Source organism: Mus pahari, chromosome 3 (genome assembly GCF_900095145.1).
Source record: "Mus pahari chromosome 3, PAHARI_EIJ_v1.1, whole genome shotgun sequence".
Classification (NCBI taxonomy): domain Eukaryota; kingdom Metazoa; phylum Chordata; class Mammalia; order Rodentia; family Muridae; genus Mus; species Mus pahari.
In genome coordinates, this window is record NC_034592.1 from 109,174,140 (window position 1) to 109,194,946 (window position 20,807).

The following is a 20,807-nucleotide window of genomic DNA, read 5'->3' on the forward strand; positions in this document are numbered from 1 at the left end:
TTTTTTTTTTTTTTCCTCTCAAGGCTACAGACTTAATGTGTCTTGTTTTTTTTCAGAGACTTCAGTACTACAGCTAATAACATCTGTATCGACAAGACCAAACCTGTATGGCACAATTACTTCCTATGTGGATTTAAGGGAATTCAGGTAAATCCATGCCTACTAGTCGTTGAGATTATAGTCATGTTATTCCAGATTAACTCTACCATGTTTTTGGTCTCCTTTTATTATTGACGCTTTTCTTGTATTTTTGCTGACTTCTGTTTCAAGGAGGGGAGCAGGGGGAGAAGATATGATTGTCTCTGGGTTGTGCTCACAGGAGTGGTCATGGCCTTTCATTTGACTTAAATACACCTTGAAGAGAGGTTGTCTGGTATTTACGTTCTGTCCTTGGGATGTACAGGAGTATACTGGAACGGACTTAGAGTTGAGCAGCCATAGGTTTGAATATGGGCATAATCCAGCTTTGTTAATTTGAGTTCAATCTTGGCTTTATCTGTGAAACAATGTCACTGCTATTCAATGAGGAGTGTTTTCAGGAAGTCACTTTGCTGGGACCGTAGGCATTTGGAGATGGCAGCCAGCATTGTTACTGCTTGTTCAGGTGAGAATAAAAGGGTTGTAGTGAAGGTCTTACTGTGAGCAGTTTCTCAGAAACATTGACTTAATCTTAATCTCAAAGCTTCAGTGCTGTGTGTAAGAATAGGACAGTGCAATATTTCCACTTTCTCTCACAATTAGGAACATAGGAAGCACAGACAGAAAACCAATACTTGCTGCTTTCAGAACCACTCCTGTGTTTCTTTTTGTCTTCTTAATTTTACTAATAATTAAAAAAACCAATCTACTTATTTTTATTATATGCCTGTGGGTACTTTGCCTGCATGTGTGTCTTTGTCACTTGGGTGTCTGGCACCCATAGAGGCCGAAAGAGGGCATTAGGTCCCCTGGGACTGGAGTTACAGACTGTTGTTAGCCACCCTGTGGGAATTGAACCCAGGTCCTCCTCCTCTAAGAGAAACAGATACTCTTATCCACTGGACCATCTCTCCAGCCCCTTAACTTTGATTTTTTAAATTAACATTCATTCAATAGTTATTTTAGTTATAGTGAGTCTTGTGACACATCATAGATTAAGAATATTAAGAAATATTTTTTTTGTCTTCATGATTGAAAAGGAAACTAATAAACATACTTTTCTGTTTTGTTTTTTTGAGAGCTTATGATCCAAGTGGCCTGGATGGTTCTATCTGAAATTTTCACAAGCAGCTTAGGACTCAGGGACATGGGCTTCTTATGGAAGCCCATCAGGGTAACTTAGAATGTGTCGTCCTGGGCTACTGTCATGGAGGTCTGGTCCAGGAGTGAAGCATTAATTTCTTGAAAAAGTTTTTCAGTACACATGGTAATAACTTCTGGGAAAAATTATTGGCCTGCTTCAAATCTTCAAATCATTTGGATTGTCATCCACATTAGTGGAAATTAGGGTATTTGGAAGCATTGGTCAGGCAAATGCAATCTCACCTTGCTGTAACAACATGCCTGTTTAGTATAATACGGTAAAGTGATCGCTCTCTCTCGCTCGCTCTCTCTCTCTCTCTCTATATATATATATATATATATGTGTGTGTGTGTGTGTGTGTGTGTGTATAGTATATTTTTGTATTATTTTGGCTAGAGGCTTAAAACCTTCTTTGGTTTGACAACTTATGTGCAAAAATACAGGTTTGTTCAAATTACTTTTTTTTGGCAGAAAAGTAATTTCAATGTTAGCAGTCCAGAAACCTTCCAATTAAAATACTAGAAAGTTCCAAGGGATAGTCTGTTTATGTGAAATTGAACATGTTATCCTTTTGGGATAAAGCTACTGCAATGTTTGGCACAACTAAGATGTGTTTTTCAGTCTGCTGTTACTGTTGAATTTAAACATTGCGTGCTAAGTTTGTAACTATGAGTCACATCAGATAGTCCGTGGATCAGTTTGTGGTTAAATATATACTGTTCCCAAGGAGTGCTGCTTTTGAGTGGGCTACCTAATGCTCTGTACAGAGGGGCATTGGCAATGGCATGTCTTCAGTGTATAATTTGTTTGTGTTTCTGGAAGGAGATTTTTAGATGACTTGGAATCAGGAGTTACATCCAACTGAATCTTTTCTTTTGTGGCCCATGATTTTTGCCAAGGAAGAAAAAAAATAGACAAAAAATTAAGGACAAAAGCAGATTTTATTTGCAGCATTTTGTTCCTTTGGTTAGTCTAACTTGCTTATTGAAATTTCTCCCTAGAAGAATATGTATGATGAAATGCATAATTAGGTAATGTAATAGTTTCTCAAACTTTGGTCTTGAATTATCTGAGAAATTTCTGAAGGAGACCATTCTTTGCCTTGAGGAGGGAGGGCTGGGTTTATTTTAATCCTAAATAATGAAGATTATAATATGATATCACTTCCCAATTCAAGTCTTACAGCTCAGTTCAAATACATTAGAGAGTTCTACCTTTAACTCAGAGTCTAATTCGGTTGGTCTTTCCTGTTTGTAAACATTTCCCTGCCTTCTTTTGGGGCATTCAATATCATTTACATATAAATTCTAATCTGGCTGTCTTTGAAGCTACTAGAAGGTTAAATTGCATTAATAACTCCAGTGAAAACTCTGAATTTCCTTACATAGCTGTCAGGCATTTAAACATGGTGACATTGTTGGCCCCAGTTTTCACAGCAGTGGAGATGTCAGCTAGGACTCTAGAGTCTTGAGTCTCACTCCAAGCACTCTTTGCATGGGGACAATTTCAGAGACTTGGGTCTTCAAGCGTTCTTTGTGTAACCTTGGGAAAATTTCTTAACTTCCTAGTGCTTAGGTTTTTTCTTGATTAAAAATGGAGTTGGTAGAGTGGGAACACTTTTTCTTCAGCGAGCCTCCTGAGGCCAGATACCCTGGAAACAGCTGCTGTTGGGTTAGACTTTATACAAGATGCTGGAGGGCTAAAGCTCAACCTGCTCCCCATCACTAGGGATTTCCTGCCTCTCTGGGTGACTTGAATTGTAATTGCTTTATGGTTTTTCTATACTTGTTCAAATCAGTTGATATTCAAAGAAAAGTCATTCGAGGCAATTTAGTAAGTGAACCAGTGGCTTTTTGTTGAACAAATAAAAAGTCCTCTCCAGAGGACTCATGCCCAGATTAGAGGGCTGAGCCATTAGATCAGATGGCAGGCGTAGCACCCACTGGAGTGATTCACCCCAGTTACTGCAAAAGCTTTGTGTCGTCGTACACTTTTCCCCTCTGTGGACTGATAGCAGTTTCTACTGCTTCTTGAGTCCAATACTGAAATGACTATTGGTATTTTTTTTTTTTTTTTAACATTCTTAGGAACACTTTGGCCTTAGTAAGCTGCCTGGAATGAATTGCCTGGTAGATGGAAATATACCCCCGAGTTCGGGCCTCTCCAGCTCCAGTGCTCTGGTTTGCTGTGCTGGGTTAGTGACTCTCACAGTGCTGGGAATGAGACTCTCTAAGGTAAGTGCCGGGATGTTAACCTCATAAGACCTCCATGACAGCATCTGCATTGCAAAGTCAGACTGTCTTCCTAACACCAAAAAAAACTGTCTTAACTGGAAAGGAAAAACCAACATCTGTGGGGAAGTGCCCTAATCTAATATGTTCTACCTGTGGCCACTCACTCTAGTGTTGTTGATAGTCTCTGGCCAGCCAGTCAATAAGGCTGTATGACTGTAGTGAGGTACTCTTGGATTATATATGAAGCTTTGAAAAGATACAATCAGAGCAAGACATTTTAGGTTTCATAGTTGGGCCTGTTTTTGTGTTTTTGTTCTTTGTTCTCACCTAAAACCTTAAGTACTGACAGGCAATGGGCAGAAAGGGTAGAGAACAGACAAGAAAGGAGCCAAGTAAGTACCCGTTAATACCTGGTACATGTGGGTTAGTCGCCCGGGTAGCCCATTCAAGGAGGAGCCAAGTAAGTACCCGTTAATGCCTGGTGCATGTGGGTTAGTCGCCCGAGTAGCCCATTCAAGGAGGAGCCAAGTAAGTACCCATTAATGCCTGGTGCATGTGGGTTAGTCGCCCGGGTAGCCCATTCAAGGAGGAGGTGCGGACCTTAAGGAGACAGAAATTCCACCTGAGGACAGAAAGCCTTCACAAATTTGCATAGATTTCTGGTTTTCCAGCTTGGAACAGGTGAGCTTAGATTTAATTAGTACTTGAACATTCTGCTTCAAGTGAAATGTTATTGCAGGTTCTTTTCAACCAGTGCTTCTCAACCTTCCTAACGCTGAGAACCTTTAATACAGTTCCTCATGGTGTGGCGACCCCCAGCCATAAAATTATTTTCGTTGCTACTTTATAATTGCAATTCTGCTAATATCATTAATTGTAATACAAATATCTGATAAGGAGGGGATATGATATATGATCCCCAAAGGATCCCAACCCACAGATTGAGAACCACTGTTAAACCCATGCGTGTAAACTGAAGTTCACAGATGGTGTGGGAATAGACAACGTAAGAGGCAGACGAAAAGGTAGAAAGCTAGTCATATTATTAGTTTGTAAAAAGTGTGTTCAAATTTTTATAGTGAAAATTTTACACATGGGGAAGGGAGACATAAAAAAGAAAACTTTCCTTGCTATAAACAGGCTTTTTCATGAGATATTTAGCTTGCTCACTGCAATAGTACTTGTTTTTTTGTTTTGTTTTGTTTTTGAGGAGAGAAAGAAAAAAAAAATCTATATGTGAAGTATGCCTTCTCTGGCACAATGTTTAATCTGGTAGTTTAATAAGTATTTAACAAAATGCCCAATACCAACAGTTAAAGGGAGAAGACTTATTTGGGCTCAGTTTCAGTGGTTTCAGGCCAGGGTTGACTGGCTACATTCCTGCAGATCTGTGTATGGCAGAATGTGGGACACAAGGCACAAGGGCAGGATGGAGAAAAGACAAGGAGAAGAGATAAGAATGCAAGACATAAGGTCCATATGGGGCAGAATCAGTAGGATGTGGGTACTGATCAGGTGTGAACAAAGAGTCAAGGATTCTTTTCAAGTTTCTGACTGTGATGTCTTGCAGTAGGCTTCTAAATGACACTGTGGCCTGAGGTGAAGCTAAGTGTTGGGTGTGAGGAGCCTAGTCATACAGAGCCTAGTCACACAGAGCTTAGGCATATAGAGCCTAGGCATACAGAGCCTAGGCATACAGAGCCTAGTCACACAGAACCTATTCACACAGAGCCTAGGCATACAGAGCCTAGGCATACAGAGCCTAGGCACACAGAGCCTAGGCACACAGAGCCTAGGCATACAGAGCCTAGGCATACAGAGCCTAGGCATACAGAACCTAGGCATATAGAGCCTAGGCATACAGAGCCTAGACATACAGAACCTAGGCATACAGAGCCTGGGCATACAGAGCCTGGGCATACAGAGTCTAGGCATACAGAGTCTAGGCATACAGAACCTAGGCATGCAGAGCCTAGTCACACAGAGCCTAGGCACACAGAGCCTGGGTAAACAGAGCCTGGGCAAACAGAGCCTAGGCAAACAGAGCCTAGGCAAACATAGCCTAGGCAAACAGAGCCTAGGCAAACAGAGCAGAGCCTAGGTATACAGAGCCTAGGCATACAGAGCCTAGTCACATAGAGCCTAGGTATACAGAGCCTAGGCATACAGAGCCTAGTCACACAGAGCCTAGGCACACAGAGCCTAGGCACACAGGGCCTAGTCACACAGAGCCTAGGCAAACAGAGCCTAATGACACAGAACCTAGGTATACAGAGCCTAGGCATACAGAGTTTAGGCACACAGAGCCTAGGAATACAGAGCCTGGCCATACAGAGCCTAGGCATACAGAGCCTGGGCACACAGAGCTTAGGCATACAGAACCTAGGCAAACAGAGCCTAATGACACACCTAGGCATACAGAGCTTAGGCACACAGAACCTAGGTATACAGAGCCTGGGCATACAGAGCCTAGGCATGCAGAACTACTCAGTCTTTACTTGTGAATCAATCCCTCCAATTTCCAGGCTCTTTGAAGATCATCAATAATATAACTAACTCAGTTTTTAGACAGGATCTCTTTACGTATCCCAAGCTATCCTCTAATTCACAATCCTCCTGCTAGTGTTCAGGCCTGGGCCTCAGTGTCCATCTTTTATTGACTTTTGAAGTTTCTGGAGTGGGGAAGACAGGCGTTATAGCTAGAGTAGAGGTAGAGACCACCGGGGACAGCGCTGGGGAACAAGAGTGAGCGAGGCTCGAGCATTATTGTTGTCCACTGAAGAGAAGGAAGAGTAGTCCAAGGGGTAGGGAAAACAGAAAGGCTGAACGGCAAAGACAAGGAAGACAATTCTGCGTGATGTGAGTGTCAGGGTCAGCTGCTACCAAGAGGCCATGCCCTATACCAGGGATGGGCTGCGGGCTCTATGGGTGGTAGGAAAAGGGGAGTGTTCATTAGCTATGAAAGTCCGTCAATGCATACAAAGAGGGACAGCTCTGTCTAGAGGGAGGGCTGGAGTCAAAGACTTCACTTGTTTTTTGTTTTTTTTTCGAGACAGGGTTTCTCTGTGTAGCCCTGGCTGTCCTGAAACTCATTTTGTAGACCAGGCTCTCCTCGAACTCAGAAATCTGCCTGCCTCTGCCTCCCGAGTGCTGGGATTAAAGGTGTGCGCCACCACGCCTGGTTCAAGACTTCACTTTTATATAATTAAACTTATTATTATTATTTTTTGAGACAGGGTTTTTCTTTGTCACCTTGGCTGCCCTGAAACTCACTCTATAGTCCAGCCTGGTCTCGAACTCAGAAATCCGCCTGCCTCTGCCTCCCGAGTGCTAGGATTAAAGGTGTGCGCCACCACTGTCCAGCAATTAATATTATTTTTAAACACTAGTCAAGTGCAGTGGAGAGAATTGGGGGAAAGTGTTTCATTTTTATTTTTATCTTTTTAAGGGGAGGATTGGTAAAGCCCACAATTCTTTTTCTGACCCTTGATATAACTATCTGAGGGAAAAGCAAAAAAAAAAAAAAGATAAAAAGGAACACTTGAACTTTTAGAATTAAATTTGGCTTTCTCTATTTCCCCACTTAAGAAATAGCAGATGTATATATTTTTACAGTACTATCTGAGCTCAGTGCTCTTACCTGGAGGGAAGGGCATGCGTGTCCTACTTCCTGATCATCTAAGCAGTCCTGACCACACCACACTCAGATTTGCTAGAGGAGCAGAATCATGAAGAGGGGTTTGGTGGTGGTGGTTGCTGTGTTCTCTTGCTAAAGTGAGACACAATCTTGACTGAAGGGAAATGGTATAATTTTCTCAGAGTCTTTAAGTGCCAACTCTACATGTGGCTCTTAACATCATCAGAGGACAAGAATTCAGTGGATTGTAGATATGAGATAGTTCAAAAATCTTCCTTTGTGGTAGTATTTCCATTAGTACCCTGGTGAGAACCACATAGTGCACAGAATAGAACTGAGCTCAGTAAAGGGAGTGTTTTTAGAGTTACCAGTTTGGGGAATAGTCTAGGAAGGGCTCCTGGGCTAGATGTGTGGTTCAGGAGCAGCTTTGGAGCATCACTGTTGTTGTCTAGCAACAGGGAATGAATGCTAGGGTAACAGGAATGGGAATGACAAAGAGGGTTGTGAATGGGGAAGATGTCTGCAGAGGACCATCTCCTGGGGGCAGAGCATACTGTGGGAAGCAGGGGCTGGGGAGAGAGACAGGGATAACAAGTGTGTTTCCTAAGGATACCAGGGCCTGCAGGGATCCGTGACTGAAGCTATTCCAGCTTGAATAGCTGGAATAGGTCTTGTTTCGCTGCACTCATTATAAGTAGATGTGGAAATTATTAATTCATTAATAAGCTGAAGTTTTCTGGGTGGAGGCTAGTGCAACAAAATGCTCCCTGAAGCTAGACTCCAGAGAGCGGAAGTTATGAATGGCAGCAGTAGGCGCTAGCAAAGCAGGCAGCGCAGTAAAATGCTCAGGGCAAGGGAAGGCATTGGCTTTCCTGATTTAGGTTGTCAGAATGAAGGCACATCCTCTCTTTCGCCATCCTGTACTCAGTCTCTGAAGCAGGGAAATTAAGAAGCATAAACACAAGTTCTATCTTTGATAAACCTGAAACCACAAAACACAAAGATGGAAAGTGGACGACAGAAGGGTTGCATGACTTAGCAGAAGGAAGAAAGGTCAAAGCTAAGTGCCATGGGGAGGAGACATAGCTAGAAGCAAGCTGACTCATCCTAGTCTCAGGGAAGGATAGAAAGAAAGTGGGGTGGAATGACAGGGTGGTGTGGTGTGGTGTGTGGGGGGCAGTGTTCTTTTTTGAAAACTAGTTAGAACCTCGAAGCTCTGTCTTACCTGGGACCATCCCAGCCTATGTGCACCAAAAGGTCCCTGGAGAAACATGGGGTACTTTCTGAATTGTAGGACCCTGATCCCCAAGGTAGGCAAGGCTGCAAATGGATTTGGTAACTGGGAAATACATGCTATTTTGCTTCTGAACAGTGAAGTTTCTAGTTGTCGATGCTCAGGTCAGCTCCAGCACATTGGCAACCTTGTCATCTCACACCTTAGCAAGAGTATCAGAATGTCCTCGGAGGGAACATGATGGGTTCATGACATGCAGTGTGACTCTGTCACGGTGATTTCCAAAGCTTTGTGTTTACTGACTCACTCTGAACTATGGTAAGGCATCCAAGGATAATCAGATTTTGGAAGAAAACATCTCAAATAAGACAGAATAAAAAGGAGAACACAAGGATGAATAGGGCCAACAATGCTGATAGGAAAGGAGACATTGTGTCCTCAGGCTGAACTAAAGTGCCTGGTTAAAGAACAGACACTAAGACCTTTCATATATGGAAAATGTCATCACTAACATAAAAATTCAGTAAGAGGATTGGAAAATTATCTGGTAGCATAGGAAAAGAAAAAGAACAACTAATAAATGTGTGAAAAATAAGAAAATGTGTGAATCAGTTCCAGAAAATTCCAACTATTTAGAAGTAGCAGTGAAAGCAGCCACTAGAAGCAACAATGTTACCCCAGTGACAATGTGCTTAAATGCAATTAAAACCAATCACAAGTTCTGTTTTTGATAAACCAAAGAGACATAAGTAACCTTTTGAGATTTGGTCTTTTGCTGTGTATTATAATGCTAAATCCTGGCCCCTAAGGTTGCCCCCAGGGATGAGAGAATCTGAACAGCACACAAAGGAATGCTATGTGACCTTGCTCCTTAAAACTATTGGTTGAATAAAGATGCCAACAGCCTGTAGCTGGGCAGAAGAGAGATCGCTTCCTCATACTCTAAATATATAAAATGTAATGTTTAAAAAGGGTTGCCTGGTATTAGCATAATAAACAAGGAAGGCCAGGCCAAAGCTGCTACTGGGAAGTTTAAACTCAAGAGCTAAGAGTGAAGGCTGAGGAGCTAGAAGGGTAAGAAAGCCAAGACATTATAGGCAAAGGATCAGGAAGGGACATGCTTCTCAAGATGGGCATTGGACACAGCAATGGTTTTAAAATGTCAGCAAATTTTAAACTGCCCTTTCAACTGAAATACTCAGCTGTGAGGATAGAACACTGTGAGATAGAATAGTAACACCGGAAAGCTGGAGGGATATAACCTCCCAAAACTTGGGAGCAAACCAAGAAAAAAGACAACATGGGAACTAGGAAGTGAAAACCCCGTAGGTCAGACACTGTCCTGTAGGTCAGAATCAGCACAGAGCAAGCCAAAGGGGGATGGGGAGAAACAGAACTTGCACATCTTACCCATCAAAACAAGTAATCTAACTTAACCACAGCAGAAATGGGTTGGGAGATTTTCTAGTGCTTGTGTAGGGCTTGAGGATGCTTCCATGGATAATGAAGCTATTAGGCACTTATTAAATACGAAGAACAAAAAGATGAGACATGCAAGAGGTTTTGAAGTGTTTGATGTATACATAAGCAATAGTCTCAGTAATTGACATAAGGAGTAAAGTTTTTGATCAAGATTTTCAGCATAACTTCATTGAAGAAGGTGGAAAGGATAAGGGAAGGTAGCTTAAAGAGAGGCCAAGTCCTCATTCTCTGTATTAGGGAAACAGTTTTAGACGAAGTGGCTGGGCATGGTGGCATGCATCTTCAACTCCAATATTAGGGAGGCAGAGACAGGCATATTTTTGTGTTTGAGGCTAGCTTGATATACATAGAGAGTTCCATGCCATCCAGGAACTCTACATAGTGTTACATAATAAGACCCTGTTCCCCCCCAAAAAAGAAAAGAAACAAAAAGTTGAGGTTGAAAGAATCCAATCATTTGTTTCTTTGAAGCATGAGTAGAGTAGAAAGTACTCGCCCCTAGAAGAAGGGTGAGACTTGGAGGCTTTTTGTTCTAAGCCTCTGTGCTCCCTTTGTTCCTTTAGATTATGTACGTATCACCTTTGGTGAAAGTAAAGATGGGGAAGGAGAAAGGAGCAGCCGAATAGGATTAGAGGCAATGGGGAGCCCAGGAACCCAGAGAGACTGGGAGAAGAGGCACAATGGGACCTAACTAAAAACCTTCCTTTGGAGGTTGTAGTCCGTTGACATAGGTGTTGAAATTTGTACTTGGTATCAATAATTCTGTTTGTGAATGTGAAACACACACTGTTTCCCCAGGAACAACACTGGGTTTATGAGGGGTGCTTCCAGGGAAGATAGACTTTTCAGGCACTGCATAAATGGAGATAGTGACTCAGGAGGCATCTATCCAACCCTGCATGCCAGGCTTTGCTGTAGACATCAGAGATAAAATTATACAAATCAAGGAAATCCTGCTCTTGTGAAATTTCCATGTTAGTGAAAGGCCTTGGATAATAAGTTTAGAGGTGTACCCATTTGGTATAGGTACCCATACACCCAATAAGTGTAGAGGTGAACACCAAGTGTACCCAAATGCTTTGAGGAAACAAAAGTTCCATCAGCAGAGAAGCTATTGTTTGGCTAGGGAGGGTTTGAAGGGAGAGACAGGTGGAAGAGAGGTGCAAAGAACTTTGTCCTCTCCCAGGAGGAGTGAGACCCCTGTGTGGGTGCGGTCGGGGCCTGAATGAGGGACAGAGTGGTGGGAGGTAAGTTAAGATGTGTCTAGGTGCTATATGGTGCAGAAGTGTCCTCTGGCTGAAAGCCTGCAGGGGGACTCTGAGCTATGGACAGCAAGATGCCCTACACAGGCTCTTTTCCTCAGGAGTGCCCTACATCCATGGGATGAAGTGCTACTCAAGGGAAATGGCAAAAGCTCTTCTGGCACTTCATGGTTCTTGTAGAATGTGACCACCTTGAAATTCCATGTTAGACCCATTAGGATGCCTAATATCAAAAACACAAGTCCAGCTTATGTGGTGAGGATGTGAAGCAACAAGAACGCTCCTCCAAGACTGCACATCCATTATACAAGATGTCAAGTATTTTACTTGTAAATAGAGTTGAAACTGGTTCCTGGGTATGGTTAAACAAAGGATTTCACACAAAAGTCAGTTCTGCTTTGATGGAGTTGCTTGTTTCAGGGATAAATAAGTCACATAGGCACACAGTGATATTCTTTTTTTTTTTTTTTTTGTAGGTTGGTATTATAACATTTATTAAAATAATGCTATGGGTTAATAGAAACAGCAAAGAACCAAAGAATTAAAATGCAAGCTATGTAAAATCCCAACCAAAACCAGAAGTGTCTAATGTATTCATTCATCAGCTAACTAAAAGCCCAAGAAAGACAAGTCACCCAATATTATAAAGTACTGCAAAACAATTGACAATTTTCAGCTATCAAAACTTTGGATTTTGCACTTTGTATCCTTTTCTCAATCAAGAAAAAATTCTTTTGAATGTAATATAATATACCTATAAAACAAGATAGAAAAAATACATTATAAACTTGTAACAATGGCTGTAAATACATTATATTACATGTTTCTCATAGGCAATAGGTTGGTTATGGTACATACACAGCATGAAACTACTAAGATAATAAAGAATAGACAAAAAAATACATGTCAACTGTATGGTAACATACAAGTGATACTCCTATCTGCCCATGCCAAAAAATTACATAATACTGTCAGGAAAAAAGTCTTAAAAACTACATACTTTAATAAGAAAAAAAATTCAATAGAGTGGTAATACTGAGAACCAAGGCATTCAGAGATTCCAAAAGTCATACTTTTTTCAGTTGACTTAAAACCCTGTCAACTAAGTTTTCAAAAGTTTGTTCAGAGCCAGCATTACTCATGAATGTCACATGTCTGTTGCTGATCAGTGATTCTGAGGGTTGAAATTCTGTATGGGACCCACTGAAGTTCCCAGGAAGTAAAATATTTAAGGTCCTATAGCACATGCATTCAAATCTCTATCTTGCCCTCTTACAGGGGGCATTTCCTTTGCGCTCGCTCTCTCTCTCTCTCTCTGATGTGTGTGATATATAGGCATAGCTACATTTAAGGCGAATATTTCTTGGCCTTTGGGATTAGATGTTAAGCTTAAATGCCTACATTATAAAATAAAAAGAATCTGACACACAAAAGGTTCAAGTAAAATTTGGATGTTTTAATAACAGTTTGCTATATAATATTAGAAAAACCAGCAGCCAGTTTGCACTGTCACTAACCATTATGCTTCCAAGTCCACAGAAGGACAGCTCTGCAGTTTGTTTAGAATAACAGGAACCTCATCCACATAAGAGAAGAAAATAGAAGTTGAAACATTCCAGCCAGATGTTGACTGCTAATGTGGCAGCAGCTGGCCTCTAAGAGGACAGTAACTCCAGGACAATCTTGGAAAAAGAATCCCTTAATTAAGTGTTGAACATGGACTAAAGCCATGTGCTCACTGTACAAAACTCAGGAAGCTTCAATATCAGCCATGGGTGGCCTGGATTTAAATAGGTTTGTCGTTTTAAGTTAATGTAAATACAAAATCATCCACATTGTTTTATCAATAAAATGAGCCCTTTTCGCTTTTAAGGCAGGGTGTTTGAGTCTTTGGTTTTGGTCTTTGCCCGGAGGAAGAGTGGGGCCTGAATCATTTATTTACTGATTTGGATTCCCTTGGGTAATGTGACTAAGCTGTGTATCCCAGAGGTTGTTTAGGTCACCCCCCACTTCCCCGTTTCCCTCCTCAGACTAAGACTCATGTTTACCTTTAGCATAAACGAAAGCAAACCAGAACAATTGGGAAGGATGGACTGGAAGAATGTGGGTCACTGCAGTTTGCCATGTAGTTTGAGATAATTACCATTGAAAATTTGTTTGTACGCTCTAAGCTTTGGCTGTGATGATTGGTTGTAATGACAAGATACTTGTCATTAATAGACTACTGTGTTTTAAGGCCTCCATGCTTTAATTTGTATGCAACAATCTGTTAAATATTATCCAGTATTTAAAGGGTTAACTGGAATTGTGCAGCCCATAGATATTAAACATTCACATATGTATAGCTCCTACTTATTACTTTTATTCTATGGACTGGAAATATCCAAATGACGAAAAATTAGTATAGATACCCTGAAGTTGAAAATTCTAGTTTCGCTGGGCGTGGTGGTGCGTGCCTTTAATCCCAGCACTCGGGAGTCAGAGGCAAGTGGATTTCTGAGTTCAAGGCCAGCCTGGTCTACAAAGTGAGAGTTCCAGGACAGCCAGGGCTATACAGAGAAACCCTGTCTTGAAAAGCCAAAAAAAAAAAAAAAAAAAGAAAAAAGAAAAAAAAAGAAAATTCTAGTTTCTTTGGAAAGTTAGTTATGTCAAATGATTGTTTTCTGGGGCACACAGGTGAAAAGCAGACATGTGAAAGAATGTTTTGCTGAGCAGACACAGGTGAAAGGATGTTTTGCTGGAGCAGACACAGATGAAAGGATATTTTGATATAGCAAACACGTGAAAGGATGCTTGATAGAGTATAAATGACCCCACAGAGAGTGGGAGACGAGCACTGAGCATTGGTTTTGTTTCCTTCATCTAACTACTATCGACATGCATGTATTGGTTTTCCTTATACATTGAGAGAAACTCGACAAAGAACTGCTTATAAGATTCCTGCGGCAGCTCACAGCTTCTGAGGCCTCACCTCAGGCTGCTTGATGAGCCTTGTGATGTTCTTGCCTGGTGTCTGCTTGCTGAAAGGACTGGACTTTAGCTGTTGGTTCTTATGTGGTGTCTGCCTGCCTTGAGGCCTGGTCTGCAGCTGCTGAGTCATACTTGGTGTTTGCTAGGGGACTGAACTGCTGAGAAAGAAGATGGAGCTTGCCCCCAAAGAACTATTGCTGAGAAGGTCCACTTCCCCCATATCCTAATAACTTTTCTCTTCCACTACCTCTGCTGGGTGGTGGGCTAGAGGAGAGGTTGAACCCTTATTAAAAGTAGGTTGTGCTGGGTGGTGGTGGCGCACGCTTTTAATCCCAGCACTTGGGAGGCAGAGACAGGTGGATTTCTGAGTTCGAGGCCAGCCTGGTCTACAAAGTTAGTTCTAGGACAGCCAAGGCTACATAGAGAAACCCTGTCTCAAAAACCAAATTAAAAAAAAAAAAAAGTAGGTTGCAAAAAAATGTGTGCCTAACATTCCCTTGCCAAATTCAGAAACGCTGTCATCTCTTACCATGTGTTGAGAGCACGTGAAATGCTATCTAGACATATCCTGCTTTGTGGCCAGGCTTATCATCTCTGTCTTCTGAGGATGTTCTGTGCCCCAGTTTCTGCTTCATAATAAGAATGGCATCAGTTCATCCACGCCATGGAGGTGGGCCAGCTGAGCTGGGCTCGTTCTTCCAGCTCACTGTCCTCCTGCAGAGTTTAGAAACATTAGGAAAGAGTTTAGCAAGGAGACAGGTAAGACTGGAAAGAAAGTGATCCAAACAGGGAAGGGAACCATCTAGGGGCTGTTTGAAAGCTTAAGAGTGGATTTGGAGACAAGGGTCTGGGAGTTAATACTGAAAAATATGACCTTAAAATTCCATGTTAGAAGTTATGTCAAAACAAAACAGAACAAAACAGAGCACCCTTTCTCTCCATCATCATTAAGCATCAAGTATACTGAATATACTACCTCTTACCAATGGCAGCTCTTAAAGCAGGTTTCATTATTCAATTTTTCAGGGGAAATACTGAAATTAGATAATTTATTGAATGTGACCAAAGGCAAGTCACTTGAAGTTGTTGAGATCCTAGTGCAGATGTTTTTGTACTCAGCCGGGCACTTATGGTATAATGTAACAAGTATCTTGGACCAGGCAACTCGCTGAAGGTGAGACCCAGGCCTAGCCCTCACAGTCCATGGCCCTGCTGGCATTCTAAATACACTGGAAATGAGCTGCAAATGTTCACATTGGTGCTCAGTAGTGTGAGCTGATTTGTTTTAGATGACAGTTTGTGCGGTGGTCAAGGGCTATGATTTCTTGAAAGCTTGCTGAGTCCAGAGTCCAAGATGGGACACTCATACAGAACTCTTATCAGGGAGGTCGCACTTGGCTGTGAGGAGCCTGGGATGCAATGAACATAAAAGAGAAGTGGTGAAGGGCGTGGGACACCACAGTTTTCCAAAGACTACAATGGAGGCTAGCACCCCGTTTTTTAATAAAGTCACTGTAACGTGCCATGAAACCACGTGTGACTTCTTGATTCCAGCCTTGATGAGGACAATGCAAGAAAACGATACATTAGTGTCTCTCATGACCTTATATATAAAAATTGTAACAAAGTATTCACAAGTTATATCAACCCAATTATGTACAAATATGATTTTACGACTAACTTTATTCTATTCTAACTATGAAAAGAGCACGTGTCCTTTTAGGCCAGTTTCCTACTTGATCTTTTACTGCTCTATTAGTTGAGACAGGGTCTTGTGGAACTCATTCTGTATTCAGGCTAGCCTCAAGCTCCCAGTCTCTTGCCTCTTCCTTTTAAGTGTTGGGATTACAGATGGGTTTCCACAGTACTAGGCTGCTAAGTGTTGGGATTAAAGATGTGTCCCCTTAGTACTGGACTGCTAAGTGTTGGGATTACAGATGTTGTGGTGGTTTGAATATGCTTGGCCCAGGGAGTGGTACTATGAGGAGTTGTGGCCTTGTTGGAGGAAGTGTGTCATTGTGGGGTGGGCTCCTAGACCATCTCCTAGCTGACTGGAAGGTGGTCTTCTTCTGTTTGCCTTCAGAAAAAGATGTAGAACTCTCAGCCGCTCCACCATGCCATACCTGCTGAGATATGCTGCCATGCTCCCACCTTGATGATAATGGACTGAACCTCTGAAACTATAAGCCAGTCAGAATTAAGTGTTGTCCTTATAAGAGTTACCTTGGTGATGGTGTCTCCTTACAGCAATAAAACCCTAACTAAGACAGATGTGTTTCTTCAGTACTGGGCTGCTAAGTATTAGTATTACAGATATGTTCCCTCAGTGCTGGGCTGCTAAGTGTTGGAATTATAGATGTATTCCCTCATATCATATTTGCAGTGAAGAACTTGATCACAGAAAAACCTTATAGACTCAAGGATTATAGTTAGAATTTCTCAGGAAGAACTACCTTTCCAGGGCTATCTGGGGTGTCTCTGCTTTAGCCTAGTATTTTCCAGAGTTTACTCAGAAACTCCCAACTTGAGTGTGATTTATGCTGTAAATGGGCATATTTTTCTAATCAGTTTTGTATAGTGAGATACATACTCTTGAATTATGAACAATGCAGCTTAGTGTCTGTTCATTACCGTGATCTGTTGGTTAAGATCCTTGACTCTAAACAGTGAGGTAGGTCTGTTCCTTTGGGAGACTGAAGTCCTGCCATTCATAGATGTTCTGGAGCCAGCTGCAGTCCTTGTAACTCTGGGCTGTGCTATTTAAATAGAGATGGTGAATATTTCTTTTGTTCCCCCAACTTCACCTAAGGAAATGCCAAACATGGTCAACTGAAGGGCACAAAACTAATTGTAGACATGGTCACCCAGCGACAGGCTCAGGATCACTTCAGCCTTTCAGGGCTTGGTCAAGCCACTGATAATTGACAAGAGGGATTTTCTGTACTGAAGGGTATTTATATCCATTAAAAATAATAGAAGTATATAATTAGTCTGATGTCACTTTCTTCGGGTGTTTTTACACCTCTGAGGAGGTAATTCAACTGAATTAAATGAGCAAATTATCAGTCTTACCATCAGCTGTGAAACAGTCATTTTCTTGTTATTACTACTATATTTGTATTAAAGAAAAACAAAATGAGTACTTAGCCCACAGATGGCAGCTGCTGCCTGCTAAGGCCTGTGGGACTGAAGAACTGAGCCGGCCTGGCTTTTGGTTCATTACTCCATTGTGGGACTGAAGAACTGAGCCGGCCTGGCTTTGGACTTCATTTCTCTGTTTTATGATTAAGGAAATGTCTTTCACTATCTATGGCTCTAAGTTTTCCTGACTAAGAAGTAAGTGCAGTTAGATTATTGGTAGACTTTGAGGTCACTGCTTGTGCTAATATTCTGGGATGTAAGAGGTGACTGTAAACCTTTTTTTTGAAAGTTGCATCATCATTATAATCATTATAAAAAACTTACACTATATCTAATTATTAGAATGGATTTTCAAGATTTTAGATTTTATTGGAAACAAAGCAAAAATACTAGAACACTATATGCAAATTTTAACAAAATCAAAACCATGTGAATTCTGGTCCTGTTACCCTAGCACAGAAGTCTCTCTGGCTGCTTACTGGGAGTCCCGCTCTAGGAAGGTGCCTGCTGTTTCTTCTACCCACTCCCACTTACCCGACAGCCTTGCCAACTGAGTGCATTGGCTAAAATGTGCCTCATTATTTTAGTGCCGCCCAGGTGGATATACTGGGGGCAGCCAAGTGCTGGGCTGAGCACACATGCTTTACTTTGGGGTGGTGAGCTTTTAGTTTTAATTAAAGGAAATGAATAAGTGAAAAAGAAAAGAATGACAAAAAAAATAACGTGAGGTCACAAGGCTGGAGTGCGACCCTTTCCCAGGATGAAGACCAGATCCAGAGCATTCACGCTGTAAATCACACTCAGGCATTCCAAAGCCTGGTGCAGCGTTCCGAACGGCCATGAAAATGAAGCGTGGCTATGAGTACAATGTGGGATAATTAGATCGAGCTGTTAACATATGCACCACCTCAACTGGGAACATTCAAAAGGTTAAAAATTGTTTCCAAACTAATAGTCCTCAAGTTAATAAGGTTGAAATTTAATAAATATATTTCCACATGAACGCAATGCGGAGACTTTGTCTCACATCTGGACAAGCTGCTACTCTCAGGTCTAATGGTATTTGCAACAAACATGCATTAATTAAAATGTTTTGCAACATTAATTTAAAAAAACTTAGCACATTGGCTTAATTTGCAAATACCACATCCCTTGAAAATGGTTGTATTTAATTCATTATCTTTGAAATCTAAGAAAGTCTCATTTGTCAAATTTTACCATTCTCAAATTTAATTTTTTTGGGGTTAGTCTTTGTAGACATAAGTTTAGTTTTCTCTTCTGAGCATTTTTTCTATTAAATTTTTAGTAACTCACTATCTTAAAAGCACATTGAGCAACTTATTGACACATTTTAGAGTTGGAAAGTTTTAGCTGATATATTGTGCTTTTTTTGTGACTTAATTATTCTAAAGGTCTTTGATCTTGTGAAAGTAGGAGACTAGGTGATAAAGCTAAGGAGCGAGACAACATCCATCCATGCATCCATGCACCCATCCATCTATCCACCCATCCATCTACTCATCCATCTATCCATGCATCCATCCATGCATCCATGCACCCATCCATCTACACATCCATCTATCCATGCATGCATCCATGCACCCATCCATCTAATCATCCATCTATCCATGCATGCATCCATGCATCCATGCACCCATCCATCTTTCTACCCATCCATCTAATCATCCATCTATCCATGCATCCATCCATGCATCCATGCACCCATCCACCTACTCATCCATCTATCCATGCATGCATCCATGCATCCATGCACCCATCCATCTTTCTACCCATCCATCTANTCATCCATCTATCCATGCATGCATCCATGCACCCATCCATCTATCCACCCATCCATCTACTCATCCATCTATCCATGCATCCATCCATGCATCCATGCACCCATCCATCTATCCACCCATCCATCTACTCATCCATCTATCCATGCATACATCCATGCATCCATCCATCCACCCATCCATAGTTACATCCATGCACCCATGCATGCATGCATGCATCCATATATACATACATATACACATAGAGAAGTAATATGGGCATATAAAGGTAATCTAGAGCTAAGGCGCTAGCTCTGGTGGTAAAGTGCTTGCTGTGTAGAATGAAGGTAATCATCTCATTTCCAGTATCCAGAGAGAAAGCTGCAGACTTCTCAGCAGCTGGGGGTAGAGCTCAGTGGTAGAATGTTTGCCTAGCATATATAGATCAGATCCCAGTACTATATAAAACTGTATGGGGCGTCACACATCTGTCCCAGAACTTGGGAGATTAAGGCAGGATGATAAGAAGGTTAAGGTTATCCTTTATTGCATGAGTTTGAAGCCATGGTGGACTAGGTAAGACCCTGTTTCAAACAAAACAAAACAAAACAAAACAAACCCAGAGAACCCAAAATAACAAACCAAAACCCCAAGGTGGCTGGCTCCTGAAGAACTACTCTCAACACTTAGCTCTGGCTTCCATACACATGTGCTCCCATGTTTATGAACACAAAAACATACTCCCTGTCACATACCTGTTTTGCATGCTGGTACACATGTACATGCACACACACAAACACAAGTAATTTTATGACATTTTACCTAGATATCTTTCCCCAAATACACTGGCCAAAGGGAAAGAAGTATTTGACACATTAAGTTTTCCTTTAGTATCAAGTATACAAGACACTTTAAGCGACTGTTGGAAGTTATTCAGAGTTTGGCTGTGTAGCTATAAATTCTCAACAATTGGTAAGGGAATAAGAGACAGGACTGCAGCTCAGTCTGCTAATGAAAATCAAAAAGAAAGGATTCAAAGGAGTTGCTCAGCTCTGGAAGGTTGTCTGGAGAGAAGAACAGTGTCTGCAGCATCAACCAGACCTGGGTCTCCTAGCTCACAACTTCAGAGCTGGGTCATCCTGGCTGTCTTATTCCTGGGTCTCCTAACTGACGGCTTCAGAGCTGACTTATCTTGCTGTCTTATTCACCTGGGAGACTGGGATGCTGTTCCTTAGTCACCTTGTTGTGGTGATGAGGTGTATAAAGTGCAGGGTCTGACAGTGTTTTGCGACGGTCATTCCTGACATCATTGTGATGGCAATGAGCTCCAGCCTTATCCCAGTTTTTAAATGATAGATTCCTGGCAGCCAAGGCATTCTGGGGTCCTAGAAAATGAGCAGAAACTTCCAGTGGTAGCTTTAAAACTTCCTTCCTAATCCTGGGAACCTAGGGCTCAGGTAGTAGGAATGACTTTATTTACCTTCTGTTCAGCACCATTTGCTGTCAGACACCATTCTAGGACAGAGGCCAGAGCCACAGTGATAACAGGATAGAAGCTTGTGCTCTAGGTGAGTGTGGCAGGGATAACAACCGACGTAGAGAGAAGCTATTTCAGAGGACAGAATCGGTACAGAGGTTAGAGTAGTTGGGAAAGGAACATAGTCCAAAATAAAACAATCCCCAATTATTAGTAAAGCTGACAATTCTGAGAAGCTAGGAACATAAGAGATAGGAAGTGACATTTGAACAGAAGTAAGTTGTTAGCTACCTTGAAGACATCTTCACTG

The 20,807-nt window shown here is 41.6% G+C and overlaps 1 protein-coding gene across 4 annotated transcripts in view; it reads left to right on the forward strand.

Annotated features, from left to right (window-relative positions):
* Positions 1-20,807, forward strand: part of Galk2 (galactokinase 2) — a 124,688-nt gene that overhangs the window by 36,471 nt on the left and 67,410 nt on the right. For all 4 annotated transcript variants that reach the window (XM_021192200.2, XM_029536486.1, XM_021192199.1 and 1 more), the window contains exons 4-5: positions 57-147; positions 3,370-3,516. In XM_021192200.2, coding sequence (XP_021047859.1) covers positions 57-147; positions 3,370-3,516 — 238 coding nt within the window. The remainder of the gene's footprint in view (positions 1-56; positions 148-3,369; positions 3,517-20,807) is intronic.